General features: G+C 47.5%; 13 protein-coding genes and 1 non-coding gene across 14 annotated transcripts; 9 read left to right on the top strand and 5 right to left on the bottom strand.

The window, feature by feature from the left end:
- Nucleotides 1-863: 863 nt before the first annotated feature.
- ASPBRDRAFT_61566 (uncharacterized protein) lies at nucleotides 864-1,284 on the top strand (the record flags this gene model as incomplete). Its single annotated transcript, XM_067628319.1, has 1 exon — nucleotides 864-1,284. The coding sequence occupies exon 1, from the start codon at nucleotides 973-975 to the stop codon at nucleotides 1,282-1,284; it is 312 nt and encodes a 103-aa protein (XP_067485389.1). The 5' UTR covers nucleotides 864-972.
- A 202-nt stretch (nucleotides 1,285-1,486) lies between these two features.
- ASPBRDRAFT_50924 (uncharacterized protein) lies at nucleotides 1,487-2,715 on the bottom strand (the record flags this gene model as incomplete). The annotated part of the gene is made up of 5 exons (XM_067626637.1): nucleotides 1,487-1,538; nucleotides 1,766-2,126; nucleotides 2,188-2,413; nucleotides 2,471-2,493; nucleotides 2,553-2,715. 5 exons carry the CDS (start codon nucleotides 2,713-2,715, stop codon nucleotides 1,487-1,489), a joined length of 825 nt encoding a protein of 274 aa, XP_067485388.1.
- Nucleotides 2,716-4,311: 1,596 nt separating this feature from the next.
- ASPBRDRAFT_50923 (questin oxidase family protein) lies at nucleotides 4,312-5,709 on the top strand (the record flags this gene model as incomplete). The annotated part of the gene is made up of 4 exons (XM_067626636.1): nucleotides 4,312-4,482; nucleotides 4,569-4,714; nucleotides 4,780-4,907; nucleotides 4,976-5,709. The coding sequence occupies 4 exons, from the start codon at nucleotides 4,312-4,314 to the stop codon at nucleotides 5,707-5,709; spliced, it is 1,179 nt and encodes a 392-aa protein (XP_067485387.1).
- Nucleotides 5,710-6,455: 746 nt separating this feature from the next.
- Nucleotides 6,456-7,579, bottom strand: ASPBRDRAFT_112184 (uncharacterized protein; the record flags this gene model as incomplete). Its single annotated transcript, XM_067616631.1, has 2 exons — nucleotides 6,456-7,141; nucleotides 7,213-7,579. The coding sequence occupies 2 exons, from the start codon at nucleotides 7,577-7,579 to the stop codon at nucleotides 6,456-6,458; spliced, it is 1,053 nt and encodes a 350-aa protein (XP_067485386.1).
- A 613-nt stretch (nucleotides 7,580-8,192) lies between these two features.
- ASPBRDRAFT_202971 (Zn(II)2Cys6 transcription factor) lies at nucleotides 8,193-10,934 on the top strand. Its single transcript, XM_067621655.1, has 8 exons — nucleotides 8,193-8,268; nucleotides 8,327-8,350; nucleotides 8,415-8,515; nucleotides 8,586-9,037; nucleotides 9,091-9,407; nucleotides 9,468-9,881; nucleotides 9,934-10,169; nucleotides 10,240-10,934. The coding sequence occupies exons 1-8, from the start codon at nucleotides 8,233-8,235 to the stop codon at nucleotides 10,733-10,735; spliced, it is 2,076 nt and encodes a 691-aa protein (XP_067485385.1). The 5' UTR covers nucleotides 8,193-8,232; the 3' UTR covers nucleotides 10,736-10,934.
- Nucleotides 10,935-11,396: 462 nt separating this feature from the next.
- On the top strand, nucleotides 11,397-12,785 carry ASPBRDRAFT_71364 (uncharacterized protein; the record flags this gene model as incomplete). Its single annotated transcript, XM_067629128.1, has 5 exons — nucleotides 11,397-11,663; nucleotides 11,740-11,920; nucleotides 11,996-12,168; nucleotides 12,219-12,318; nucleotides 12,375-12,785. 5 exons carry the CDS (start codon nucleotides 11,397-11,399, stop codon nucleotides 12,671-12,673), a joined length of 1,020 nt encoding a protein of 339 aa, XP_067485384.1. The 3' UTR covers nucleotides 12,674-12,785.
- Nucleotides 12,786-13,164: 379 nt separating this feature from the next.
- ASPBRDRAFT_61561 (uncharacterized protein) lies at nucleotides 13,165-14,116 on the bottom strand (the record flags this gene model as incomplete). Its single annotated transcript, XM_067628318.1, has 2 exons — nucleotides 13,165-13,770; nucleotides 13,823-14,116. 2 exons carry the CDS (start codon nucleotides 14,114-14,116, stop codon nucleotides 13,165-13,167), a joined length of 900 nt encoding a protein of 299 aa, XP_067485383.1.
- A 638-nt stretch (nucleotides 14,117-14,754) lies between these two features.
- On the top strand, nucleotides 14,755-15,225 carry ASPBRDRAFT_191388 (SRPBCC family protein; the record flags this gene model as incomplete). Its single annotated transcript, XM_067620363.1, has 1 exon — nucleotides 14,755-15,225. One exon carries the CDS (start codon nucleotides 14,755-14,757, stop codon nucleotides 15,223-15,225), a length of 471 nt encoding a protein of 156 aa, XP_067485382.1.
- A 1,173-nt stretch (nucleotides 15,226-16,398) lies between these two features.
- On the top strand, nucleotides 16,399-16,812 carry ASPBRDRAFT_113009 (uncharacterized protein; the record flags this gene model as incomplete). The annotated part of the gene is made up of 1 exon (XM_067616714.1): nucleotides 16,399-16,812. A coding segment is annotated over one exon (414 nt), but the record flags the coding sequence as incomplete, so codon positions are not given.
- Nucleotides 16,813-17,468: 656 nt separating this feature from the next.
- On the bottom strand, nucleotides 17,469-18,957 carry ASPBRDRAFT_50921 (FAD-dependent oxidoreductase; the record flags this gene model as incomplete). The annotated part of the gene is made up of 5 exons (XM_067626635.1): nucleotides 17,469-17,873; nucleotides 18,030-18,161; nucleotides 18,204-18,280; nucleotides 18,337-18,572; nucleotides 18,665-18,957. 5 exons carry the CDS (start codon nucleotides 18,955-18,957, stop codon nucleotides 17,469-17,471), a joined length of 1,143 nt encoding a protein of 380 aa, XP_067485380.1.
- A 325-nt stretch (nucleotides 18,958-19,282) lies between these two features.
- Nucleotides 19,283-20,077, bottom strand: ASPBRDRAFT_50920 (uncharacterized protein; the record flags this gene model as incomplete). Its single annotated transcript, XM_067626634.1, has 2 exons — nucleotides 19,283-19,502; nucleotides 19,560-20,077. The coding sequence occupies 2 exons, from the start codon at nucleotides 20,075-20,077 to the stop codon at nucleotides 19,283-19,285; spliced, it is 738 nt and encodes a 245-aa protein (XP_067485379.1).
- A 1,325-nt stretch (nucleotides 20,078-21,402) lies between these two features.
- On the top strand, nucleotides 21,403-21,474 carry ASPBRDRAFT_t15. The gene has a single exon. It is a non-coding gene; the product is annotated as a tRNA-Arg (tRNA).
- Nucleotides 21,475-22,097: 623 nt separating this feature from the next.
- Nucleotides 22,098-23,812, top strand: ASPBRDRAFT_50919 (uncharacterized protein; the record flags this gene model as incomplete). The annotated part of the gene is made up of 3 exons (XM_067626633.1): nucleotides 22,098-22,197; nucleotides 22,541-23,114; nucleotides 23,185-23,812. The coding sequence occupies 3 exons, from the start codon at nucleotides 22,098-22,100 to the stop codon at nucleotides 23,810-23,812; spliced, it is 1,302 nt and encodes a 433-aa protein (XP_067485378.1).
- Nucleotides 23,813-25,484: 1,672 nt separating this feature from the next.
- Nucleotides 25,485-26,846, top strand: ASPBRDRAFT_115324 (putative MFS monocarboxylate transporter; the record flags this gene model as incomplete). Its single annotated transcript, XM_067616888.1, has 2 exons — nucleotides 25,485-25,998; nucleotides 26,065-26,846. The coding sequence occupies 2 exons, from the start codon at nucleotides 25,485-25,487 to the stop codon at nucleotides 26,844-26,846; spliced, it is 1,296 nt and encodes a 431-aa protein (XP_067485377.1).
- Nucleotides 26,847-27,062: the final 216 nt, after the last annotated feature.

Here is a 27,062-nt window from a genome sequence, read left to right as displayed (position 1 = left end):
GAAAGGATGCGTCATATTGGATAAAAGAACATGATTTTGTTGAATATGTCGGTCCGACTTTCATCCGCGATCTGCACGCTGAGTATAGTAACAGTAAGTCTTTGTTTGCCAGCTAATGTTCCCAAAGTAATGTATCCCGAGCAATCAAGGCTTTACCTAAGTAGATAATATGATACTGTGGAAAACCCAAAACTAGTACGGTGATAGCACCATTCAAGCTCATAACTGTCAGCGATGTGTTTCCAGCCCTGAAAACCCCAAAGGATGCCCTACCTGCCTTCTCGAAAGACTGCCATCTAGACCAGAGTTGGCGCTGGTCCTACTATTAAGTGAATAAGATATCTAGGAGGGTCGGTAGACTCAGTGGCAGCCAATACACTATAATCCCTGTCAGCCCTCAAATTCTTCCGAATGCCGAAGCCATAGGTTCCGACCCAGTCTCTATCACAGGAGGCATACCCAATTGGTAGATTCGCAACTCCTGGTACCCAACACAGCTTCGGCGCTCTAAATGAGTCGATGGGAGCAAGCACAGCGGACAAGCAATGGGGTGGAGCTTGGTAGGGACTCCCAGTCTAGCGCCTACTGAAGCGATGGGTTTGGCAGGGAAACGGACCCGTCGGTTTGCACACGGCCACCGCTGCATTTTGGTACATGATTAACATGTCTACTGTGCTGCCTAGTCTTGGCAATAAATGGTGGCGCAGGCCTTGGATAGAAGCTTTCAAGCTAGTAAAAATAGAGAATTGCTGCCGTGAAACTTCATTAATAAAAGCCCGGCCACGGTGACATAGGCGGGCTTCTCTAGAGTTCCCTTGAAACAACCCCAGCAATTGGCATATCAGCCGTTGTTAGTGGCATTTCGCATACGATCATACTCGAAGCAAGAAGTCCAGTTCAATTACTCCAAGGACACACTCTGCTGTGAGCTCCTACAAAATTGCTCGAGCTTAAGAAAATTTAATCAGAAAGATGTCTGCCAATCTCAAGGATGTCAATATGGTCACCGTTACCTCTTCCACCTCTTCCACAACCACTGGTGTCGCTTTCCGATCGACAGCTGACTGGCAATCATGGTTTCAGTGGCTTCAACGATTAGCAGAGGCCCACGAGCTTTGGGAGTTTCTGGACATCGACACCGAAGAATTACCTGAGGCCCCCCCGAACCCCGAGAGGTTCACGCTGCAGACACTGCAGGGTATCGCTCGGTCCCAGCAAGCAACTTTAGCGACACTCGTTCGCACGTTCTACCATATCATAGGACTGAGTCTCGCTCAGTACTAAGCATTTGAGCACTCTACAGCGGTCTCAAGTTAGCTGAGTTTACATTAATTTCCGCTTGGGGAGCCTTGATGATGGATTTGGCGAAGACCGGTAGCGAATCCTTGACGCAATGACATTTCTTTGGATGATTTAATTCATTCCTTTCCTTTGTTCAATATACAGACTGAAATAACTCGTAAATCGTTGCCCTTGCTGTAGTCTGTCAACCAGCTCCTCGAGATTGATACAGAATTAGCCTTACATAGCTGCGAGCACTGAAGAGTTAAATTATATACCACGATTGAAACTTTCACCAGAAAAGTCGTATTCTGTGTCTGTGCTCTTCTAACTCATTTGGGTAGAGATACAAATCTGCTCCAAAACTCCGGCACACGAGCAAAGGGTCTATCTTCATCCCTCCATCGGTCTGTATAACGCTTCCTGATCCTGTGTATGACCCATCTCGAATCCACCAATCGGGGACCGGGCTGCCTGAATATACCCCTTAATCTCTCCAGGGTGGATGTAATTCAAAATCGCACACGTTATAAGGATCATAACCGCATCGAATATATACGAGAGCCATTCATACCTGCTTAGCGGGCCATCTGTGCTCTCCACAAACTCAACCAGTCGAAAGATCGATCGGATCATTATCAATGTGCCAGTGCTATATAGCGCAACGATATGTTTCTTCCAGGGGACGATGTTCTTGGTGCTTGAGCCTTGTTTAGACAGCCGCATGTTGAAAACAATGATCGTGGCGATGAAGAGACCGAAGAATAAAAGTTGGACAACGACGCCGACCTTCATGATATTTTGCCCTTGGCTCGCAGTGGTATCGTTTGCGAGCATTGCGCCGCCTGGATTTTCAGCAAAAGTCTTTCCAAACGACCCATAATGGAAAGGTGGAGCTTTGCTTACCACTAAACTGCGCCAAAAATGATATGACATCGCCAATGACGAAGACCTTGGTGAGCCACGTTCGGCGTATGATCGAAAATCTGTCGCCATCGGTCATGATGATCAAGCGACCAAATTCCATGTAGATACTGGCCGCGAGCAAAGCAGGTGCAACAAGGATTAAAATGTATTGAACGACTTCAGGTCCGAGATCGTACTCGGGATACTGTGTTGCGGATTTGGCTCTCTAATCACCCCGATCATGTCAGTGGACTATTGTGCAAACTCTCAAGTAACAACGTACCGTTATGTATCCGATGACTTCGACTAATCACAATATTTAGCATTTATTATCAAAATTAATTAGATTGAATATCAATCCTCACATAGGCATCCGATGACGAATGGAATGTAGAACCATGTCTTCTTGCGGATGAGCTGCAGAAAGTGAAATACCGTAGTTATGAGGAACAGAATCCCAAACACAATTGCCGCTACTTCTGAAGGAACGAAATCGTACATGCCCATATATTTGACCGTTGGCGCCATGATGGTTTTCTGGGCAGAAAATGGATGGTGACCGATTGATTCTTGAGCTGATTTGGTATAAGGTTCGTCGAGTATTTGTGTATGAATCACACAAGCGATTGATATTTCAAAAGGACCGAGGTTTTATACGTAAAGCAAGAAGCTAAGCGAAGAGAAAAGGTAAACAAAACGCCTCTTCTACGATCTGTACTCGGTTGTAGGGTGAGATGAATTCTACCAATGATGATATATTATTGGACCTAAAGCCATTGTTAGGCAGCTTCATAATGCTTTGGGGGACGTAGACGTAGTCTGTGTACGGGATTATTATTAGTTCCTGATATTATGGAGTCAGATAATGAAGGATGTTGTCGAGACAACATGTTTTACTATTTGCCGCATTGGGGATGTGTACATGTCTATGTAATGGTAATCTACCAATATCAGACTATCAAATATCATTAAGGATACCCACATGGCCGTATGCCCGTATTTCGTATGCCCGTATGCCCGTATTCCCATTAAGATCCTATGCCAAGCCTTAGCCAGCTAATCAAAGATCTGAGTGTTCGACCCACATTCTAGTATTCAAGTTGAATGTTCGGCAGTCTGGGCCCTCTTGATTAGGTCAACTTAACGAACTTTGGACTCTAACAGAGTTATCTTTGTGTAATAGGGCTATTCTGTGAGAAAATGGTGTGCCTATAGTATATCCTGTCCTGTGGGAGTATAGATATCAGCGGTAGCACAGCCTATCAGGGAGGTCGGATACAGTAATGTCATTTCAGGGTGCGGGAGGGTTAAGGGATTAGGCGCCAGATTCAGGCATTTCTGGTTGGCTACGAAAGGAGATATGCAGAATTTTTCCTAATTCTGAAGTTTTGAAGATCTACTAAGCTACTAAACAAGATGTACTGAACAGGTGGGCTAAACAGGTGGACTGGATTGTCCCCAGAGAAAAATATAGTAAAAGAGCCTTTAAAAAGCAGCAATGATATATCAGTATGGTTACAACAGCCATCCATGCTTTTCAAGCACCGTCGATGTACCTTATAACCTTCCTAGAAAGATGGCGTCAGTCAATCATCCAACGCTCTTATTATGAGAAATGGGCGTAAGAAGTTAAGTCACTAATTCTGCCAATCTACTGGGACACATACCATTGAATGACGGTTCCTTCACAAGTCGAATTTCCTGCTTCTTTGTGCCAGGAAAGTCTTCTCAGACAATCCACACCTTATTTAGCTAGTTAACTAGTTGATTAATACCCCCTGACTGAGGTTAGCACCTGCGGCGGACTTTAGTCGGAGATAACAGCCTTGCTCACGCCACTCGCAGATCTTGCTTAGTTAATGAACCTAACTACTAATTGTTACCAATTTTAGACGGAAACCGACCGGAAACTGGGGTTCGGAATTTAATTGCCAGTCTTCCGTCCGTGGAATGCGGGAACAACCCACATCGGTCAAATTTATATGTACTACCCGCGGAGGCTAATTGATGCCAGTGCCGTACGCAGATCCTCATGATCAAATGGCTGGGAAGCTTCCCGTGCTCTCTAGACGTGCTGTCGTGCTGCCCTCACTGGTGCGTACACGTTCAATGTCTTTTGCCAAGATGCACACCCCCTGTGCACAACAAGGGACAACCGTCCCACCTCCCCAAATCCATGCTATTGATACCTCTGTGGAGCGCCCCGAACGCGCTCTGTATGGTTATTTGAAATTAAACCATGCCGAACATTCTCTACTTTACAACGGAAAGCTATTTCATAACCACATACCACATGTGAGTTCTTCAATCTGACCAGTGCAATGATCCCGCGACGCTCCTTAAAGCTGACTAGCTTGTCCTTCGTCTGGGGCGAAACCAAGATTCTGTGCTCTGCCTATCTTCTGCGAGCTAATCCGGATGATTTTGGACGTCTTTACGAGGCAGAGTCCCGGGGATTGGAGCCGTGGACGGACTCGCCCAGCGACATCACTCGTCAAAATTGGCGTCAACACCTTGGGAAGAAAGAGTATGTATTGCCATCACTAACAATACAAGGCAATGACAGCATACCTTGTGCTCACTATGCTGTAGGTACGAGCGGGCCTTCTTAAAATTCTTCCAGAATGAAGTCGATCAGGAGGGTGGTGACTGGAAAAAGGTGGCTGCAGACTATCTTTTCTCGGGCGAGCAGCCGTTGATAAACTCTGTTCTCGCGGGTGGTATTATTGCCTTTCTCTACTTCATATATCAGACTACAACGGGGATGTGCAGGTACTAACATACATAGCTGGACATGCCCTGATCCATCTCGGCTATGCACATCAATTTTCCAGCAAGGAGATAGGAATCGAGGCGCTAGTTCTGGCGGCAATCGACTACTCCGACATCCATAAATACCTCGAGAACGAGGCGTATTGGCAGATTCAACCGCCATACGGCTCACTGTCTCTCTTCGAGATCTTAGAAAGAGTAAGAACAGACGAACGGCTGAATGGCCTGCGCAGACCCGGGTACAGCAATCTCGAAACTATCTTTGGGAAGCTCGAAACTCCTCTGCTCGAACACTGGAACGCTTGGAAACTTGATGACCCGGTGGAGCAGTTTCGTGAGAGTCAGTGGGTTGCAGCAGCGATCGCCTCGAGCACGGGAAAGCATGACTTCTTCCTCATTCATATCTTGACCACTAGTCATGCAATTCGCGTTCTATTTCCCCTGATCCCCGACGAGTTTCGCACACCCATTTTACGTCAATGGTGGCTAATCACCGTGGCACTTTATATTGCCCAGCTTCGACCAGAAATCAAGCCGTGGCAGATTTCCGCTCACCCGCTGGCTGGAAGAGACTGGGATTGGGCAATTTCAGCTGCGGTCAGAGGACAACACTCGACTGATGCGCACTACGTGAAGGCAATTCATTCGCTAAACGAAGCTTGTAATCTCTGGGGCGATCCTGACTCTTATTTCTTGAAGGCAGCAGTGAAGTTTGCAGATGAGTTTCATGGATGGAGTGGATTTTCCTAGCATTCTATTTATAAAGTGGCCCGCCCCCAACCATGTTAGCTTGCTATAGTGATACTTTATGAACAGTCTTCGGTTTGATGATTTGGTGTTGCCCCGACTAGAATGTCCAATGAATGATGACACACTTTCCGCCCATAGGTACAAGGCTATTCTCATCATAAGCTCCCATCTCGGTATGATATATAGGTCGTAAGCGGCTGGTGTTGGGTTAAGATACATACACTGCCGGGGAAACTCAGCAGATTGACAGAAGAATCGCTTAGTTCGATATGGCATTTATGTCTGCTGATTTTTATCGCCACATGTATCAGGATATTGCACCCGAAAACCATAGCTTATATGTTATACAGCACTTGCTCATAGACAAAGCTCAGCCCCGCCTCAATTGTAACAGGCGACCTGTTTTTTTCTCTTCGATTTCCTTCTCGCGCACGACAAACATACAAGTTTCTGAGACGGTGCTTGCCTTTTTGCAGTAACTTCCTTGCCAGGAAGTTACTTCCGATATGTTCTCCTTGCCAAGACCATGGTTGCTAGTAAACGATGCAATGTATGATCTTATACGGAGGAGACCTACTAGAGGTCTACTTATACTGATGGACAATACGTTATTACACCCAACAATATATTCCTTCCCAATGTATACTCAGATTAAGTAGATTCAATTTATCAATAAACAGCTTATGAATTCAGCCCTTCCGAAATGACAATAAAGGATTCAGCAATGGCTCAATCTTTCGTGGCCTTCACAGATATTCTCCAATAAGCTTGTTAGTGAGACCCCAGATCTTATCAGCAACTCCGTCCTTTTCAAGCGAACCAAGAACATTGCTAACGTCTAGGGTCTCCAACTTATCGCCCACGCATAGAAGAGACGCGTCTTTCGTCTTCTGGACAGTCAACCCAGTCTCTTGCCCCTCCACTATCGGCACTCCAGACCCGCCATACTTAGCACTAGTCATGACATAAAGCGAGCGCTCTCCCGCCTCCGCAGGAGTGGTGCGTTCCATATCAGAGGGAGCTGGGGGACCGCCATGTTGTTTCTTTTCGTCCCATTGATCGCCCCAGCTCTTCTTGACGAGCTCGGTAGACACAAGACCGGGATGGTGGTGAATGATGACAACATCGTGGTTGTCAGCCTGTTCGGCGAGCCGCTTGAGGCCCACGGAGGTCATGGTCGCAACGTGCTTCGCGTAGGTCGGAATAGAGAAATGCCCGGGCTCTTTCAGCTCCAGGTCGTCGATGAAGAGATCTGTGGTTTCGACACCCGCGGCGAGGACGTTAACGATTCGCGGCCGATATGACGATGATGATCCGGGCGTAGCACGCCGAGCCGCTGCTCTTGCTTGCAGGAGAGGAAGCAAACGGCGGATGAAGACCTGTCGGCTGTAGTACGATACGGCTGTGGAAAGCTCAATGCCTTCTGTTGTTTCTACAAAGTGAAAGTTCGTTAGCACCTTTATCATATGACCTTGGTTGCTAGATGCTGAGCTAGTGACATACCTTGACGTCCGCGGAAGGGAAGGAATCCAGAGGAAAGGAAGAGCATGTCAATCGCACCCCCGGTCTCCTTCTCTCGGCTCAATATGATATCCGTAAGACGCTTGGATTCAGACATCAATGAGATCTCTCCCTGCAGGAAGATCAAAGTAGCAGACGGATTCGAAGCCTGCAGCTCCTTCAGAACAGGCTGAAATGCCGCCTCATCGCGACCGACTATGTACGCCCTCAGTGGGAAACCGGTCGATACAAGCTTAATCAGAGCTTCTTTGCCAATTCCTGAAGTTGCACCGATAAAGACGGAAACCTTCGGAATGGTTTCAGGTGTCACCTGAGTGTTAGATGCCCGTACCTCACTAAGAGAAACCATTTTTGTCGATTTGAAGTCACAGGAGTGTTCGAAGATGGTATGTTAAGCTGACCGATGTGAACAGAGTATCCTCTCACACTTTATATCTTTCTTCTTCGCAAAGAAAGAGGCTTTATTTAGACGACAATGGAAGCATCAGAGGCCCGGATTTGTAATTGCCCTGCAGACCGATAGGGTTTCCGCTGACAAACGTTTCTCGAGATAGTACCTTGGATTTATCATCAAGCTTGCTTTAGTTAAACAATCGGTGACGTATGAAGTCAGGAGCCCTACCCCGGATTAAGTTGCAAGTAGAGCGAAGACCAAGTCATATAGACAGGTTCTGGCTCGAATATACGTCCAGAGACGTTATTTTCACGCGCAACGTCTCGCTGATAACATAGTGGCGGCGATAATTGTTCGTCTGTGCATCATAATCTCGTATCTCATGCTTTACCTCAAAATGAGTGGAGCCTGGTATGATCGTACCATGGTGCTGAAACATTAACTTTATTAAGCGGAGGACACGGACGGAAAATCGGACGGAAAGTCGGACGGAAGAAGTGGAATCTTTGATGTCAGCACTTCCGCCTTCTCAGAACTCTACTTCCTTCACCAAACCGACATTGCAGCCCAGCAACTTGCGAATTGTGACATATCGTTGATTTCCGATAATGCCGTCCGATGAGATTATGCCGGAGCTAGCCGCGGTACGTTGTCTCTGATCTTTGACCTCATGGACCAGAGTTAACGAAAAGATCTGCGTAGTGTGACTTCTGCCACGCAAGAAAGGTCCGTTACTCTTCGTCGCCCGCCATCATCTCCGTCTCATTGCTGAGACCAATGCTACAATTAGATCAAATGCAATCGACAAGCACCATGTGACAACTGCTTAGATGCACTAGTAGACTGTCGGAGGGACCGACCGAAAAAGAGTAGACGACCGAAGAGATCACAGCAAGTCCTCCAGGCTTCATAGGGATGTACCACATTCGAGACGCATCCACTGACAGACAAAAAAACTCAGTGTATCGTCGCTCAGTAGAAGACTTCTGGCACTCGAAAAAACAGCTGCCACCTTACCTGGCGCTTCGGACATTGCAACCACTTCCAGTCCCATTCATAATGCAGGTGCCATAGGTCCATCTGAGAGAGAGTCTATCGATGCCTCCAATCCCGGCCATGCTGCCCCCCAATCGAGCACTTCTGGTCGCGTCCGACCACCAATAACCCCTCTCAAGGATAGTTTAACGCAGCAAACCTCTGAGGGCTCCAGATTATTGCAACGAGAACTAGAATCGAATGTAATGATCGGTCAAGACAGGTCTGTCGTGTTGAAACGTGCAATCGATTTTGTGAGTCGCATTTCCAGTTCGGGAGATCTCCCTTCGACAACCGGCCTATTTCAGTCTTCCACAACAAGCAGTGAGGCCGAACCGCATAAATTCCCTCCAGAACTACTTTATATGATGACAATGAGTAAGTGAAGAGGCAAAGTAAGCTCATCAAGCCGGTCAAGTGCTAATCGACAGACCCGGAAAACGGGCCAGGGGCCATGAAACGGTCGTTCTGGCCCGACCATGTTTCCATTGAGACCCTAGAAAATATGTGTCTGTCCATCATGGAGGACAAAGCTGACCGACAGACACTTGTGTGCTATCGAATCTGTGTTTATATGAAAGCCGTCAACATGATCTGCCGTCTGCCCAGGAGAGATCGAAGTGCTTCAGTCCGCCATCATCTGGAACAAAGCAAGAAGCAATATGAAGACGAGATACGCCGGGCATTGGGAGAGTTAGATTTTCTCGCACCCCCATGTTTACTATTCCTGCAGGCTCTTTTATCAGGGGTGAGTTCTCCCACTCAATGGTCAGTCTTTTTCGTGTGATACAGGCTGATTCGTACCCAGGCCCTCTTCATGCAGAATGGAGGTGATATGTCCCGAAGTTGGACACTAACGGCATTTGCTTCTCGGACCCTGGTCAGTCTCAACTACCATACAATCAGCAAACGCGATTCGTCGGACAGAGAGATGCAGGACATCTACGGAGCTCTCTACGTATGTTATTATCTCGACAAAATCTTGAGTGTACTCCTGCTCCGGCCTCCTTCGCTGCCAAGGCTGAAGGCAAAGCCAGCAGATCTGGTCCGCCTAGACCCTCAGCTTCCACTTAGCGCCTGTGTCAAGGCCATGGTTTGTTTGGGACAGGTTCAGGAAGGTGTCCTTGACATACTCGTGAACCGCATTGGGAAGGATGACCAGGTCATTATTGTCAATGCTCTCGTTAGCGAATTGTACCAAGTGCGCGCATTGATGGACGAGGTGAGAGACTCGAGATCGAGACTGGAGCTTAACTGACATATACCTCTCCTAGCCACAATGTCAGACGCTTGCGCAGGAGACACGCTTCGAATGGCTAGCTATTGAATTCGGCTACTATGCTCTTTTGGCCAGTGTTTTCCATCTGCAACAGCGCGTCATGCAATGCCCGTTGGCCGGACAAGAATGCCTGCACGCTGCACGACAGTCGCTGGTGCATCTCACCAAGCTACAGGACGAAATTGCTGTACATAGCAATTTTCTGGGCGAATATCCCTACTTTCTCACATGGCAAGTCTTCTTCCATGCATATTACGTACCGTCGGATTATATTTGCCTGATATCTGACTGTCTAGCGTAGGACCCTCCTCTTCTTCCCCTTGAGCCCGTTCTTCGTTGTCTTCTGCAACGTGATATACGCCAGAAACAGTGAAGACTACACATTGCTATCCACAGTTACGAACGGAATTACCCGCTTTTCTAGTCAAAGTCGCCCAGTTGCGGAGCTCCATAAACTGTTCTCGGCTTTTCTGAGCCTGTGTGAACCCCTCTTCAAGGAGAAAAGGCGCGCTCCAAATCCTGCTGCTACTGCCACTCAACCATATTCGACGGACACTACATCAACCCTCTTGCAGCCGGACGCGACAGCCGATGTTGGAAACTTGTTGAACGAGCCCCCCACTCTTCCTAGATACGATATACCTGTTGGGTCACGTATACCTCAAGCTGGAGGCATGGGACAAGACCAGGCTGCATTCTACGACCAGCCTGAAGAATTCGGATCTCTAGATAATGATCTCATGTGGGAGCTTCTACAGTCACAGCCGTGGTTGGGGTGGATGGGATCCGATGCCTAACTGCCGAGGGCGCTGAGACGCGCTGTGCCGTTATCTCGTGTCTTATTATTGCCGAAGTTGATGCCGTCTTGTGCTGCAGAAACAGTGGTAGCAAAGTATGATTGACATTTGTACAACCGTCCTTGCTAGTAGTAGGACAGCGAAGAGGGAAAGACTCTCCTTGGTGAGCTTGTGGATTCTGAAGGTGCAGACATCGCGGGTCTTTCTTTATCTTCATCATGTGCTTATCCCTTACTTACAAAGATTAAAAGGAATGCCAAAGTCACACGTGCGGCTGATTTTAGTGACCCGCCGTATTTCCTCGTCCTTTTTTTATAGAGGCCTTGAAAAATGCTAGTATGCTGAGCATTTGTTCCTTCTTGGCTCTTGGCACAACCGGGTCCAGTATAGATAGACCCACCAAGTTTATAAATCATTAGAACGGTGATAGTAAGCGGACGGACGGAACAGATTCGGAACCCCGAATTCCCCTGACCTGGACCCGCTTTGCTGGTTCAACTTGTTGCTCGCGTTTTTCTCTAGCTGCGTTGGATTTGTAAGGGCATAATTTGAAGGGATTCTTAGCCTATCTTGTTCCAATTCCTCACCCCCGGGGCTATAAAAACGGTACCACCACCCCCTTTCGAATGCCAGAAAGCAGAATACAACAAACTCCATCACCATGTCTGATACAATCTATTCCCTTCCCAAGGGCTCTCGCATCCTAGTCACGGGTGGAAATGGATTTGTCGGGAGCAATGTTATCCAACTATTGCTGGAACTAGGATATAAGGTTCGCGGGACTGTCCGAGCTCCGAAGCCATGGCTTGATGAGATGTTTAAAGCAAAGTTTGGTGACGATTCGTATGAATCTGTCATCTTGGCAAACTTTGATGACATCGATGCTCTTGTTGGGGTCATGGAAGATATCAGTGGTGTAGCTCACGTGGTATGTCTTTCCTTGGATGCTAAGATGTACCTGCCCAGCAAGGGTTTTACTAAACAAATTGTGAATGTGTGATCAGGCAACGGATGTGAGCTTTGACGCAAACACCGAGCGAGTCATTTCCTGGGCTGTTAAAGCGATCCAGAATGTTCTGGAAGCTGCGTCGAGAGTGCCCTCTGTTCAACGGGTTGTGTTGACGTCCTCGGGTGTTACGGCAATAACCCCTAAGCGCTATGAAGAAGTCATCACCATATATGACGGTAAGTAAATCTTTACTCTCTCCCTTTCAGGTATCTGCAAGATAAGTTATGTCTAACTGCAGTTGCACATGATAGATACCTGGAATGATGAGGCTGTCAAATCCGCTTTGGATCCAAACACCCCGGAGCACTTGAAGGGCTTTATGGGTTACTGTGCCTCGAAGACCGAATCGGAACGGGCAGCATGGAAGTGGGTCGAGCAGAAGAATCCTCGTTTTCAGTTCAATACTGTTCTGCCGTCTTTTACAGTGAGTCAGGTCCTTTAGCTCTCTGAACTTAGTAACTGACCATCCCCTAGCTCGGAAGAGTCCTGCACGAACAAATCAACGGCTCCACGATGGGATGGGTCCGAGGACTCCTCAGCGGCGACAGACGTATTTTCAAGACATATGTTCCTCGTAAGGACACAGACAGGCCTTTTTCTATGTGGGGATGTAATGCTAATTCATCTCAGACTACATCGTCGATGTCGTTGACATTGCGCGTCTCCACGCAGTGGCCCTTCTGTACCCAAACGTTGTGTCCCAGCGGCTCTTCGGATATGCGAGCCCACTCAATTTGACTCAAATCATTACGATTCTCCGGAAGCTCCGACCGGACAACGATCAAATCCCTGATGCTCCTGAAATTGATTGGGATGACGAGTCTATTATAGTACCTGCCAAGCATGCAGAGAACCTATTGCGGGAGTTCTGTGGGCAAGGTTGGACATCTGCCGAGGACAGTATTGCCGAGGGAATTGAAGGATGCTAAGAGCAGTCTCGACCTTAATCTCCTCGATGTTCTTGCAGGTGGCCTCCCTCTCATTTTGTTATAGAAAGCATGCAGCCTGGCATGAATAGATCAGACTAGAGTAGAGCTTTACGGGGGTTTCTTTTGCTTTTTAGAATATATCCACTCAGCTCGGATTCACTTGATGCATAGTATATCTCCAATATCTTACTTCTTCTTGGCCTTATAGTTTGCCGAGTCAGCTATCGGCCCATTTCGCCCCGTCCGTCATATTCCGACCAAGAATTTACAGACGGATGCACATGAACCACTGTACTACAAGGATTCAAATTAAAATTAGAAGATATATTCTCAGAGCTAGTTAAAGCCATATATTTTGGTAGACAATTGCCCCAAACTAGCATACAAGTTACTTCCCGACGTCATGAACGTGGCTAAAGGCTTTCACTTAATATACACACAATCTGAAGCATGGAACCAAAATCGTAAGCACCTTTTCAAACCGTAATCATCTATACATCAGGATTCCGACGGAAAAACTCCTCCAAGCTAGTTTGCTTGACGTTCGGGAAGCGTGCGACATCCACAGGCTCATAATCCCACGATTGCGCTGGGATATGATACTGATAGCAATAGCGCAGATAATTGTACCAACCGCTCTTCCCATATTTAGCTCTTCCTTCGTTCAGCTTATCTTCTGCATCCTTCACTGATCCTAAGCAGTTAAGCTTAGCGGTGATGTTACCTCCTCTGGCAGCACTGTATGCTTTGACAATATCCTCCGGAGAGGCTTCGAAGCTTTGCACGCGAACAAAGCCCCCATTGGCCGCATCCGGGGCAGTGATTGCCTCAAGGACGTAATTGCCAATGTCTTCTGCCGTAGTATACCTCGTCGGGAATGTCGATGGGCCATGAAAGCTGAAGGTTTTGGTGTCAGGGTCCCAGTCATAACGGCTCCTCTTGAAGTAGTAATCGGCAATCGCGCCGGTGAACATGTAGATGGGCTTGATGGTTGAGCTGACTGCCACGTGGTGGGAGAAGCCTCGCATATCGTCGTAGATCTCATGCGAGCCGGGTGAGAGTGTCCAGTCATAGTTCCACGAGGTGGCGTGGAAAATCTTAAGAAACTCTTAGCGTCAGTTGCGAGGACACAATTATTGTGTTACGTACCTTCACTCCCGCACGCTCTGCTGCTCGAATCAACAACATCTGTGATTCCATGTACATCTCTGGGACGGCAGCAAAGGAACAGATGATGGCGTCAACCCCCTTCGTGGCACGATCCATTGCGGCAACATCATAAGGGCTGGTCATCGTCTCAAAGCCTTCAAGTCCGTCCCGAACATCTTGGGGAAGATTGTCAATATTGCGAGCTAGACCTCGAACCTTGTGACCACGCGCAAAGGCGGACCTGGCACATGGAATGCCGACAAAACCAGTGATACCAGCGATGAGGATCAACATGTTGGATGGCTCTTGTGTCACAAACTTTGTCAAATTGTAGCTTTCGTCCTGCTATAAACCACCTGTGCTATGTGTGATTCATATACCTTTTGATGACAGGAAATGGGACTTGGGTCTCCGCATTTTATTAATATTGAGTAGCATTCTAGCGCCAAGTGCCACCAAGTAATCCACTGGCCCCGGAAACCCGAACGGAGCGAGCGGACGGAATGTCGGAGCTGGGCATAGTCGATTAGTCAACCTTTGAAGGAGACTTGCTCAGAACGAGTCCCGTTCCAGAACCAGAACGCATCGAGTGATGGCTCGGACGACGGACGGAACGACGGACGGACGAACAGGCGGGCGAACAGTAACTATTTAGTTTGTCAACTCATTGAAGATTAATCAGCACTCTAAATAACCTAACTAACTGACTAGTGAGATGGCTAGTTGCCTATCCCGGCCAGTCCCGGTTGACGATGTTTAAACTTTGTATCACGACTGCGTTATAAAGGACGGGTTGTCCGATGTTGAGCAAGGCTTGTTACTTGAACGGCATCATCAACATCCCACTACAATTATCCCAACATTGAACTGAACTTTCAAGGCTCCTCTACTTCGTTCTACCTAAAACTCATCGCCTCGTCGAATCTTGCAATATGTCTAAGTCCTCTTTGGTCCACTATACCACCGTCACCCGTGACGTCGACGCCCCTATTGGTGAGCTCTGGGGCCTTGTGGCTGGTTTTGGTGCTGAAAAGGCATGGTACCCCGGAGCTATATCTGTTTCTCTTGAAGGATTCGGGCTGGGCAGCATCCGGACGTTCGACTATGTCTACCCTGCCGGCAAAAACAAGGGTAAACGATACACTTTCTCCGAGGAACTTACAGAATGCGACGCGTCTAAGCACTCCATGACGTTCCGAGTCAGAAGACCAGACTATCCGGACATGATCGCCTTTGGGACCACGGTCTTGGATTCTCTCGGCCCCAACAAGTCCCGTTTCCGCTGGATCGCGGAGGGTTCGCCATTGCCGGACGAGTACATGGCCGTGCTGCGTGAAGATCTCGACGAACGGTTTGATCGTCTCATTGTCGCCATGGCCAACCAATTGGTCAAGGACGATTGAGTCAATTCTCCGATACATGACGTTTTTCTGTGTCCGGATCTGGAGTGTGACAGAGACAGGAGGGAGGTGCAGAGGGCGGCATTTTGTGCGTCTGGGGTATCTTATGTACATTAACTTGCTGGTGGATGCAGGCTCTGCCATCCCCGATCAGATTCTGAATCTTATAAGCAACTCACATTCGTGACGAGGCTTGAACAAATCGACGAACTTTTTATATACAACAAGTATAGCGTGATCCACCAAAACCATCTCAAGGCACACTTTCCAGTACTTATTCTAAACGGGTTTATTAATCTTCTATCTCCTTGCTAAATTTGCTAAGCCCGTATAGAACTTCCCCGATGCAAGCAGATCATTACTCTTCAGAGAAAGGAAAGACTAAGGAAATCTGGTACTAAAGGACCGACTCCTTACTAGTACTATACCGGATCATATGTGTTTTAGAAACCTATATATTGTGGGTTGGCTGTAGGAAGTCGCCTGATGGTGTATAGATTATTTTTTTCTATTCTTTCCTTTGTCTTTTACCTCTTGTATTTGGAATCAAGGAGTGTACTATTCGCGTTAGATTGATATTACCATGCATCGTTTATAGTGAATGAAGATAGTGAATTTTCCAAGGTAGCATCATCGCACCTCCATCTTGACCCGGAAACCACGGGTTCGTGGCTTGAATACTCCTTCCTCGCTATCTCCTCATTGATTTACCAACTGAACTGACCCTACGGAGAACATACCTCGACTCAGTGGCAAGGCCTGTGATATGTCAGTCTCTTCTCGGCAAAAGCCACTGACTGGTCTCTTCGATGACTTATCTAGCAAGATGACATCTACAAGTATGAGAAGCGCCATAAGCAGTGCTTTTCAGACTCGGGGCTGTCCCCTCCCCCTCTATCTCAAAGGCCTCCCGTGGGAACGAAATTCGTCTGTTCTACACGATATCCATGGACTCTACTGCGCACGCGTATAATCAACTCGACCAAGACTCGCCGAAGGACCTATTCGAAAAAGAAACGGATTCCTACAAGTTTATCCAGGAGAAGCTAAAGTAGAAGGGCAGCGATGGTGCTACTGTCATTAGTGACACTCTGACACGTCATTAGAGTACCGTGACCTTCGAATTCTGACAGAATGCATCGACACTTTTGGGTTGGGGAGGGGATTCCTTGAACAGAATACTCGGGCAGGTACAGAAAGGTCCATATCCATGCTGGGAATAAAAACTTCGTTTCGCGTAAGTATGTGCCAGCCAAGATGAAAGAGCCGGTTGCCGAGTTCGAGAGAGATGTTCACAAGATCGAAGCCACCCACATCCTTGATCCGTTCACTTTGGCTGCCAAGTACAGTAATGACTTCGTGATGATTCATCCTTTTGCAGACGGTAATGGAAGGATGTGCCGATTGATCATAAACGCAATACTACTCAAGTATGGGGGAATAGTTGCTTCAGGTTGGGAGCGCACGATGAGAGTCACCAGGAGTATTCTCGACATACAAAGAAGTGCCGGTAAATCTATGGAAGGTTCGGGGGAGCTTGCAGCATTGAATCTAAAGAAGTCAATCGCTAGATATAAGAGACTTAAATAGAAATTTAGCGGAATGAAGCAGGCGTGATATTTTTCTTTATACTCTCACTTCATTCCGAGCGTTTGCCTTCATTGGGCCAGTGCATGCAGTTTACCTTTGCGTTTAGATATATTAACAGACAGCTACAGACACTACAGCGGTGTAAATTGACAAGGGACACCCAATCACTCTTCAATGATAGTACAGGTACAGCTACCACTGGACTGCACATTCATATCGGATCATCAATGATTGCAGACCAATGGGCTTCGGTTCCATTCCTAGCTTCATCTGGTTATTTTGGCCTTTCTTTTACTAATTTGCCCAACAGAAGTTCAATTAAAAAGAGATGGAGTATGTTATAGCTGGGGTTTTACTAGCACCAGCAATTGTATGCATTTGTGTGTTGTCAAGTTCATTGCTTCCAACCCTCTGGCAGCACATGTCTAACCCTGCCTGACGTCCTTTACAGATCGTGTTAATAGGACATGGTCACCGAATGTTCAAAATATATCTGCTTGTGCATTACATGTTTCTTTCCTTTCATCATTCATGAGTAAGAAATCATACCATGTTTTAAGGAGATTCCCATAAGCCTGAAGCAGGCCTTCCATTTGACCACGAGGAGTGACACCAGCACATAAACAACGTTCCCAATATACAAAACACCATCCCAGTCATCTTTGTCCATCTCCCATCTTTTCTCTTATACATATCCCATCCAGGCCCAATACCAGTTGGTAATGGGAGGAAGTGGCAGTGTTCCGCATTTGATAAAAACCTGGAGTCCATATGCACCGGTAAGCTAAGAGCATGTGGATAACATAGCGAATTATCAGGGTACGTAGTAAGCCATCAAGAGTGCAAAGGCGGACAGTCAAGAGGGATTGTTCAAAGTTAGATTTGGTCCTCCCAAACCGGATCTCATGATACTGCTTGAAGAGGTCCTCAATCTGCTGGCTGCCAGGTAGTGGCTTGCCGTCCCGAAGGAGTCGCGTGAGCAGATTTGTTAGCGTTGCAGCATCTTCCATAGCCATGTTCGCTCCCTGTCCACTGTGCGGCGTCATCTGTGTCTGGGTCAACTATCATACAAGTAGTATGCAATAATAGATAAATACCTTGCGCACACTGTCCCCTATCAGGACCATCCTACCCCATGACCATGTCTTCATTAGGCCCTCCTCTAAGGGTGTCATTGTTGCAACCTCCCGTGCTTTCCAAATGTGACCAAAAGTAACATCATTGTTGACCCGAAAGGAATCTAGTCTGGCAGCTGCATCGGCCATATCATCATCTGTAAACCGAGGACGGTCAGGCCAGGTATATTTTCTCTTTAGCTTCTGCGTAAGGAACCAGTAAAGCCGTCCCCCCTTTCCGTGAACAGTGGTGATACTGAGGCCGGGTGCAAAGACATGGACTTGCCCTCCAGGCTCCATCCCTTCGATCGGTGATGAGATGCCAAAGATACAACTATATTCTGTAGTTAGAGCTATACTTAATGTAAGTGACCAGTCTATTGAATTTACAATGAAACCTGCAACATACTGGTTTTTTCCTCAGCTCTGAGCAGGCCCGGTTGTACTCGGTCAGCAGCCTTCCAAATCTCGGCCCTCACGCTACTATGCACACCATCTGCCCCGACAATGATATGCCCTTTGTAGATCTCCCCATTTGCCGTAGTGGCTGTGACCCCGTCATCGGAGCTCTCAATTGCTATTACTTTCTCCGAAAGCCGGATCCTTTCGGGACATGGATACCCTTCATAGAGAACTTGCAGAACGCTTTGCGGTCGATGAATGCAATCGGATAATGAAATCTGCGTGCTGATCAATAAATAGCTAAGTCTGCCGTTTTCTGATAATATCACACGTACCTTTTGTGCATGACCCTAGGGTACGAGCTCTCTACATGATATGCTCCCGGGTAAATGAGAACCGGTTTTGCGAGTGGTTCGACGTAACACCCTATCTTCTCCCATAGTCCAAGTTGATCTAGAATCCGAGCCCCATTAGGCATGATGCCTATTGACGCACCTTTTTGCGGTGCTGGTTCTGAGGCCTTTTCGAGGACAATATGCGGGATGTTCGCATGGTGAAGACAGTGGGCGAGGGCCAAGCCTGAGATTGACCCTCCGACAATGATTACTGTGAACTCTGTTTTATCCATCGGGATTTACCTAATCCATAGAAATATAAAGAATGCGTAGGTACGTAAGAGTATCCAAAGGATAGCGGTAAGAATGATTTTTATTTAGCTTGCATATTTATGCCCAAGAGGAACAGAGTAGCGGCCAACGCTGTACAGTCCGCTACAAAAGGCGAGAACCTCTTTGAACTATCTGCATGTGTTCTTCAATAAGACTAAGCTATAAGCTTGCGTTGTTGTTTGCTCGTCAGATGGTCGGGATCCTTGCCTTCGATGCATGACGTGACAACTCTTGAATCCCCCGGCCCCTTTCGAGATTCGTTTTCCATCACAAATGAACCACCGATTATCTGCACTTGGCGAGCTGTTCTCGTCTTGAAGCCTCATCCCTCTCGATCCTTGTGATGTACCAATAACAGAGGCCGTACGACAAGTCTAAGAAAAGAAACATTCCCGCTGCCCAGAAGATCAGAGGATTGTTCAGCCACTCGAAAGCCTCGGGCCAATATTTCAAGCGCAACCCAGCCAAACCCATCACACTAAGGGAGCCAACGAATCTCGATATCCTACAAGTGAGATGATTGTCAGCTTACCAACCGGTCTAGATTTTTCGAGCTTCTCACCACAGAAGAAAAGACGCTCCGCGGCTACTACCCCGACAGAGCAACTGACACAGTCCGCCGGCGCCAAGAAGCAATTGGCAGAACGCCGCACTCCATGTGTATGCAATCGCAGGGCCGATATATGCCGCAAAAGCAATATGTCCGGTGAGGAATCCAAAAGTGCACGCGCAAAATATGTATGGAAGGTTCCGTTGGATCAAGGGTGCGTGGTGCCATTCATTGGGTGAGTGTTTGATGGCGCTGTACATGACCGCGATGTTGACGATAACCGCCATTTCCGTAGCGATCAACAACAACCGATTTTTCGGTGGGTAGACCACTCCGTAGACGAATTCCCAAGCAATGTTGCAACAGAGAGGTATGATTCCCATCGCGTATGTCTTTTGTTTGAAAGAAACATGAATCATGCCAGCGTAGTTGACTAGCCAGCCGAGGGTCATGCTCACTGTCAGGATGCTCACGAAGGGCTCAACGGTCCTATACGCTGCTGGGGCCTGGGTAGCATCAAAGCCGTCCATGGTGTTACTCCGATGATTATCGATGAAGAGTGATACGTTCGCAACGATTCTAGTGACTGAAATATAGCCGTGAAGGTTGTTTGCTATACGGAGATGACAGCGGCTGCATGGACGATGCGGAATGTTATTAGCCTGGCAATTTGCCCATTATGCATGGGCTACGAGGGAGACAAACATCTGCAGGCAGCACTTCCGTAGTTGCCGATCAAACTGCAGCTTAGTGAGAAATTGTGCTCTGAACCGACGATTAGCGCGTGCTAATTAACGAATCGTCGAGCTACATGAAGCAAACAGCCCACATGTGGTGTGTGTCACATAGGCCGAAGTCTTGATCTGGCCGAATGCTGCCTTTCTCGTCTCTTACGCTGATTTGGCAGGAGCAGTCTTGTCCTTGCAATTATCCGTAGAAGGGTCGAGCCGTCGGGCTACTCTGGTCCGGGAACGTTCAATTGCATGTGGAGCAGTAATGATATAGACTGTAAGAAGCTACATGTCATCTTAGTTTCTTATTTAGGTGTAGGCCCTGTAGAGAAAGGATATCACCCATAATTTTGATATTAGTTGATGTGTAGCGCCCAGATAAGGCAAAATTGGATCAGTGAGCAGACTTGTGAGCACGTTTCCAAAAGAACATCAACCACATGGTCTCACCTTTCCTCGAAAATAAAAACACGTTGCATAAATCGCGTATGCTGAGACGTTTCGAAGTCTAGCATTGAGTGGTTGTGGAACACGCCGCGTCGGCCCTTAGTATCGCTAACCAAAACCTGCAGATATCAATCGGTTTTATCTCTGATAACCGTGATAACACGATATGTCCATTTGGTCTACTGGTTAGCGCGTTGACATATACCGGGTGTAAAGACGTGGGTCATTAGCTCAGCCGAATCCAGCAGGCGAATGTCTAAGGTTTGTGGAGTATTCATATTGGTCAAGATAATAGGATACGTCGCAATTTGCACTAGTTATGGATCTCTCCCACAGAACAAATTGAAGGTCAAGGCTGTTACTAGCAGTATCACCACTTCACTCCGGACATCTTAGTGTTCCAGAAATATATTAGCCGTTCAGGATGTACTCCATCCTTACACGCACGAATTGGAAGGGTTCGTCATGAAAGTGCACTAGTTCAATTGATAGTTCTGCTTCGCACCAAAGAGAAGTATAATGCGAGTATGATGACAGTTTGGGGTGACTAGTGTTCTTGTGGTCTAACAGTCTGAGTGGGAGACTCGAGGATGGGATTAAGTTGAGATGGAAGATTCGCAGACTTGAAGATACGTATGGTACATTTAGCAAAGAAAAGGGCTATTAATTCATCAATTGGCCTGCTGGCCCAATGGTAAGGCGCTTGACTACGGATCAAGAGATTGCAGGTTCGAATCCTGCGTAGGTCATTCTTTTTCCTATTTTTGCCACCCCCACTTCCGGCTCGAACTATATACTCCATAGATCCTGTGGCAAAAATCGCTAAAATAATTGAGTTCACTAATCGCACACACTGAAAAAAGCAATAAAAATGAAAGGCATGGATGTTGATAGTATTCATGTCAAGTCGTGGATTCCAATTGTTCCTGCAATGTCTTTTGCGGGTGCCCATCGACCATCATGCAGGAAAATGTTTCCGTTCCGCCACCAAACGAGCCTATTGAATGAGTCAATAAACCCACACATTGTGCGTTGGGAATAGTTAGATACACGAGCTTAGCTAATGTGCAGATCATACAGCACTGATTTGGCCTTGCATTGGCTATAAATCTCCGGACACTAGCTCAATGTCACGTTGCCAGATTCCAGATATACCTGTGCTTGTCCCGTGCAATGAACGCAAGTCCCAAATTCTATTAGTTGGACTCATCACAAATATTTCTCGTACCGTATAGAGACCCCGTATTCATGCAAACATTTCATTTGTCATTTGGCTTAAGGACACAATAACGCCTGGAAGCCACCAATAGAGATTCAATGACATTCATTCTTGCTTGCCAGGCTCGCCTTCGAAGGATAGCCACTAAATACCATGGCTGTTGTTGAGGTTGTGTCTGGCTCTAGCAGCTACTTACTGCCCGGTATCGCGCTTGTCATATACTGCTTATGGCATGCGACAAGGCAGTGGAGGAGTAGGCATGTTCATGATCGAGAGCCCCCACTGATTCCTTACTGGATACCAGGGAAGTAGTTGGTTCACAGCGATGCTAAGCATTTCTATTAGAAGCCCTCACTAAAACTGACTTAGGTGCCGGCCACACCCTGTCATTCCTAATCAACATCGAGAAGACGATAGACAACGCAAAGTAAGGGTTCAATTCAGAGAGTATAGAAGTCCGAAATCTCAAAGGAGCCTTAGACCACACCTAACTAATGAAGATATCCCGTTCCGCCTGCACGTCGGTGGTCGGTCGTTATATGTGGTCCAAGATGTACGACTGATATCGGAGGTCCACAAGCAACCAAGATCCATAGGTAACGACAATTTTCTTGACATCCTCCTCGCGGCATCTGGTGTCTCAGGCCCGACAAGAGCTCGCTTGTGGTCCTCGATAACTGCCAAGAGGAATGAGCCGATTCCTCGCGCCATTACTGGGAACGTACGAAGAGGTCTACGGGCACAACCTCAGGATAATCCACTCACTCAAACTATACTTGCACACATGGACAAGACTCTTACACCTTTGGCTGCCTCTGATCAACTGCGAAGATCGATTGCTGAGCCGGCACAGGTCTCATTGTTCAAATGGACCGTGGATGTTTTTACCGTGACGGTCAGTGACGGGGCGTTTGGAAGAGTTTGTTTAGACATGTTTCCAGAGGTGGTAGACACCATGTTTCTTCTCCAAACCAACGTCTATTCCATATTCACGAGGCGTCCTAGAATGCTTGCCCCAAAGGCTTACGCTGCCACCGATAAGCTGGCGCAGCTTCTTGCCAAATACTTTGCCTTACCCAGAGAAAAGAAAATGGATTGTGCCGAGTTTGTGACGATGACCGAAGATGAAATTCGTGCGGCAGCGGTCACAGATGAAGAGTTGGCTATGATGTATGTTTGGGTCTTCTGGGGGTGAGTATATTCTGCCTCTGGAACATTCTTGTTTATTCAGGCATTTCAGCATGCTCGATAACACATCCACTACCGCATTCTGGGTCTTGTGCAGGATTGTTTATAACCCAGAGCTGTTATCTGCGATCCAAGGAGAATGTGAAGAGGCGTTTCTACGAAACGAGCCCATGGCACCACAAGACATCCCAGCACAGCTTGAGCGCTGCCCGATCCTCAAGGCCACCCTTGAGGAGACCATGCGTCTCCACTGCGGTATACACGTATTCCGCCATATTACTGAAGATACCGAAATTGGCCCCTATTGCTTACGGAAGGGTTCCAATCTTCTCATCCCTTATAACCGCATCCAAGTAAGTGAAACTCATTGGGGCCCTGATGCCAAGGAGTTTAACTATCGACGCTTCCTCGACAACCCGGAATTGGTGACTTCTCGGTATTTCCGGCCCTTTGGTGATGGTACCCATCAGTGCGGAGGCAAGAGAATGGCACCTCAGCTGGTGATGTACTTTGTTGCGATTGTTGTGTGTCGCTATGACGTGGGCATATCTGGTGGGATGGAAAGGTGTCCATTTCCTAGAGTTGACACCACTAAAGGGAGAGCGACGGTGCCAATGCCGGTGGCTGGTGATGTGCCTCACGTTACTATTACACCGCGCAAAAGCGTATCTTCATGCTGAGGGGTTATAGTCTAGTCCTGGGGCTTGGTAGCCGGTCCATGATTCTTCATTGTGTTTATGGTGCTTTGGTTCTGCTGTTGCTTATCTTCGCTTAAAGTCTTGCTGTAGCCCGCCATATAATCATGCGTTGACCCAAATGCTATGTATACCGCTACTTGACAACTATAGCATCCACATTGTCGCGAATATTGGGCAAACCTACATGTGTTGTGGATGCTAGTATCTTCCCTTTTCAAACTACCACATGCTAGCCTCATAGCGACTGTGTATGCAATAGCAGAGCGAGCTGCGGGCATCATTAGTGGTCGTAACCCTCTCACCTATTTATACAGCAGTAGTCAATCTGTCGATTATTCTTCATCATACGGTGGCTAAATGAATCTGTATCGTTGATGGTGGAATATCTAACTAGGCCGTAACAGCAGAAACTGTTGATAGCCACGTTTATAGTACAAAGATACTGACCTACCTTTTGGCCACGCTCAAGCCATGGGCCGGGAGGTTAGTAGGCCGCCACAGAACCTTTTTGTAAGCCTCTACCACATGGTATAATTTAAATAGGGCACAAAACTGGTACATACGACCACAGGGTGTGGAAAACAGGGCTTCCCGTCCGCTCAGCCGTACTTAAGCCACACGCCGGGAGGTTAGTAGTTGGGTGGGTGACCACCAGCGAATCCCTTCTGTTGTATGTACACTTCTCTTTTTCTATTTTTTGTTTGTAGATTGATTTATAGGTTGGTAGCTATCGATAAAAGTAGTTGGAAGCGAGTGTTGGTCTGGGGAGGCGGATGGTCGACTGTCTCAGGCGAAGTTATCTTAATGTAGGCATAAGCAGGAGGAGCAGCCGGTGTGATGTACATGATCAATCTTCAAACCTTATCTCGCAAGATGAAAAAATTATTCAAGAATTCATTGTACAGTTAATGCTCTTTGGTGCAGATCCAATAAGCTCCCTGCATCCTAGGGGACAACACAAGTGAAAGACGTCACACTGTGAACAATTTCTACCCATTTAACTTCAGCTCGAGAAGCTTATGCTAATTAGTACTTGCCCATGCCATGAGGTATGCGTAGCTTCCCTGGGCCTCATGCTTCTTTCTCACTGCTAGTCTTGAAAAAGAAAACGTTCAAATGCAGAGACTGCTGCAGGTGTACCTTGGTCTATCTCTCTAGTCTCGATTTTCACCGCACATGGGACCGATTTAACAAATATCTCGCATATCTGACTGCACTCTTCAGCATGATCTTCACCCCTGGTCCAATCAGTCACCGCTGCTGGGCGCAGATCAGAGCCCATTTATCAAATGATCTGCCGTGCAGATGATCGGCGCGATCGGATGCAGATTCCTCAGTGCATGAAGTGCGGTTGGCCGACCGATAGTGCATTGAGCATCGATAGTACTATAAGCTGTGGGTAGCACAGATATTATTGATCGGAGAAGCTTATAGAAATCAGGGTAACCGCACCATGACGAATGGGTCTGCTTTGTTCAATTATTGTATCCTTGCTTCTGCTGATTATTAAGAAGCAGTTGCAAGCTAAGGTTAATCATGATGTTCCTTCCCTTAATAGGCTCTTATTATCACAATTCTTGTCATCTAAGATAACTTTCACGCCCTCAGCAAAGGTTCTGTGTTCGGAATTGACAACTTTAACTTTCCTTTCGCGATGGAAAGAAAGGAGTCTGAGCGTTCCAGCCCCCAGCAAGGCCAGCGTCATAGTGTTGCTGCTGCTTCAGCTCCGCCGAATGGGGGAATCGCCGGCTGGTCCGCGGTCTTTGCCTCCTTTCTGCTCTTCGCCACTACCTATGGTTACTCTTCTGCGTACGGGGCCTTTCAAGCGTATTATGAGTCCGACCTGTTGCGGTCCAGTTCTCCATCAAGTATCGCTTGGATAGGTACTATCCAAAGTTTTTTCATGGTCTCCACGGGTGTTGTTGCCGGGCCGCTGTTTGATCAGGGATATTTGCACTCTCTCATGATTGTCGGCTCTTTTCTGAACGTCATAGGGTTCATGATGCTGAGCTTATCGACGGAGTATTATCAAGTTTTCCTCTCGCAGGGCGTATGTAGTGGCCTGGGGTGTGGCTTGATATATGTGCCCGCCCTGTCACTGGCTTCCACGCTCTTCACGACACGCCGCAGCATTGCCGTCGGTCTATTGTCATCCGGGGCCACTATCGGTGCGTTGTACTAGTCGACGAATCCTCCGGTTCTTATGCACTCTCGCTCACTATCCTGACACCCAGGTGGAACCGTCTTCCCAATTCTTTTCATCCGACTGCAGCCACAGATCGGATTCCCCTGGACAGCCCGCACCATGGCCTTCATCCAGGTGGCCTGTTCGTGTATTGCCATCCCGCTGTTAATAGCCACGACCAATCCGAAACCCAGTCCGCCCCGCCAGCTCATTCACTGGCATGCATTAAAGGAGTTAAGCTTCGATACCTTTGCCGCGGTCAACTTCCTATTTTTTGTGTCATACTTCGTCCCGCTGTTCTTCCTACCTTCCTTTGCCCAGTCCGTGTTGCACACCTCAGCAGACCTGGGCGTCTACATGGTGTCCATATTCAATGCGAGCTCCAGTATCAGCCGTATTGTTTGCCCTTTGTTGGTTTCCCGTTTCGGCCCTGGCAAAGTGCTGTGTGTGAGCATGGCTAGTTCGGCCATTATCCTCTTCGGCTGGACGGGCGTTCATACCGTCGCCGGATGTGTTGTCTTCTCTGTCTTTCTTGGAATCTTCACTGGCAGCTTTATCGCCGTTACTCCGGTGTTGATGGCCCATCCGGTCATTTCGCCTACCCCCTCGGTCATTGGTACCCGGATGGGCATGCAGTGGTTTGCTGTGAGTTTGGGAGCGCTGATCGGTGCACCTATCGGTGGCGCTCTCGATGGGCATGGTGGAAGCAATGGAGCTCTGGGTATGCAATTGTTCAGTGCGGTAGTGATGGCTTTGGCAGCTGTGGTGCTGCTGGTGCCGGTAACGGCAGTTCGGCGATATGACAAGGCCCAAGAAGGTGTCATTGTCTAGATCAGTCTTGATGGTGTCACAACTGAGTGATATTTGAGGATTGTATATATTCTCTTACTGTACAGATGGGGTTTGTGTCTGGTATCTGTCCAAAATCAGTTTTTAGCTTCACTGCCGGTCGACGACGTCCGCCTGATTGCCGCTGTGCGAACATATATGTAGTGTACCGTACGGCAACATGTTAAAAGTCGATGATGGATATGAACTGAATCTTTC

Source organism: Aspergillus brasiliensis (genome assembly GCF_001889945.1).
Source record: "Aspergillus brasiliensis CBS 101740 unplaced genomic scaffold ASPBRscaffold_1, whole genome shotgun sequence".
Classification (NCBI taxonomy): domain Eukaryota; kingdom Fungi; phylum Ascomycota; class Eurotiomycetes; order Eurotiales; family Aspergillaceae; genus Aspergillus; species Aspergillus brasiliensis.
Note: the sequence above shows the minus strand (reverse complement) of the source record. Positions and strands in the feature narration are given on the sequence as shown.

Coding starts and splice junctions, on each gene's coding strand:
- ASPBRDRAFT_202971 (XM_067621655.1), top strand. CDS start 8,233: ATGCCGTCCGATGAGATTATGCCGGAGCTAGCCGCG. Junction 8,269..8,326: donor TTATGCCGGAGCTAGCCGCG/GTACGTTGTCTC, acceptor AGATCTGCGTAG/TGTGACTTCTGCCACGCAAG. Junction 10,170..10,239: donor TATCCCTACTTTCTCACATG/GCAAGTCTTCTT, acceptor TGTCTAGCGTAG/GACCCTCCTCTTCTTCCCCT.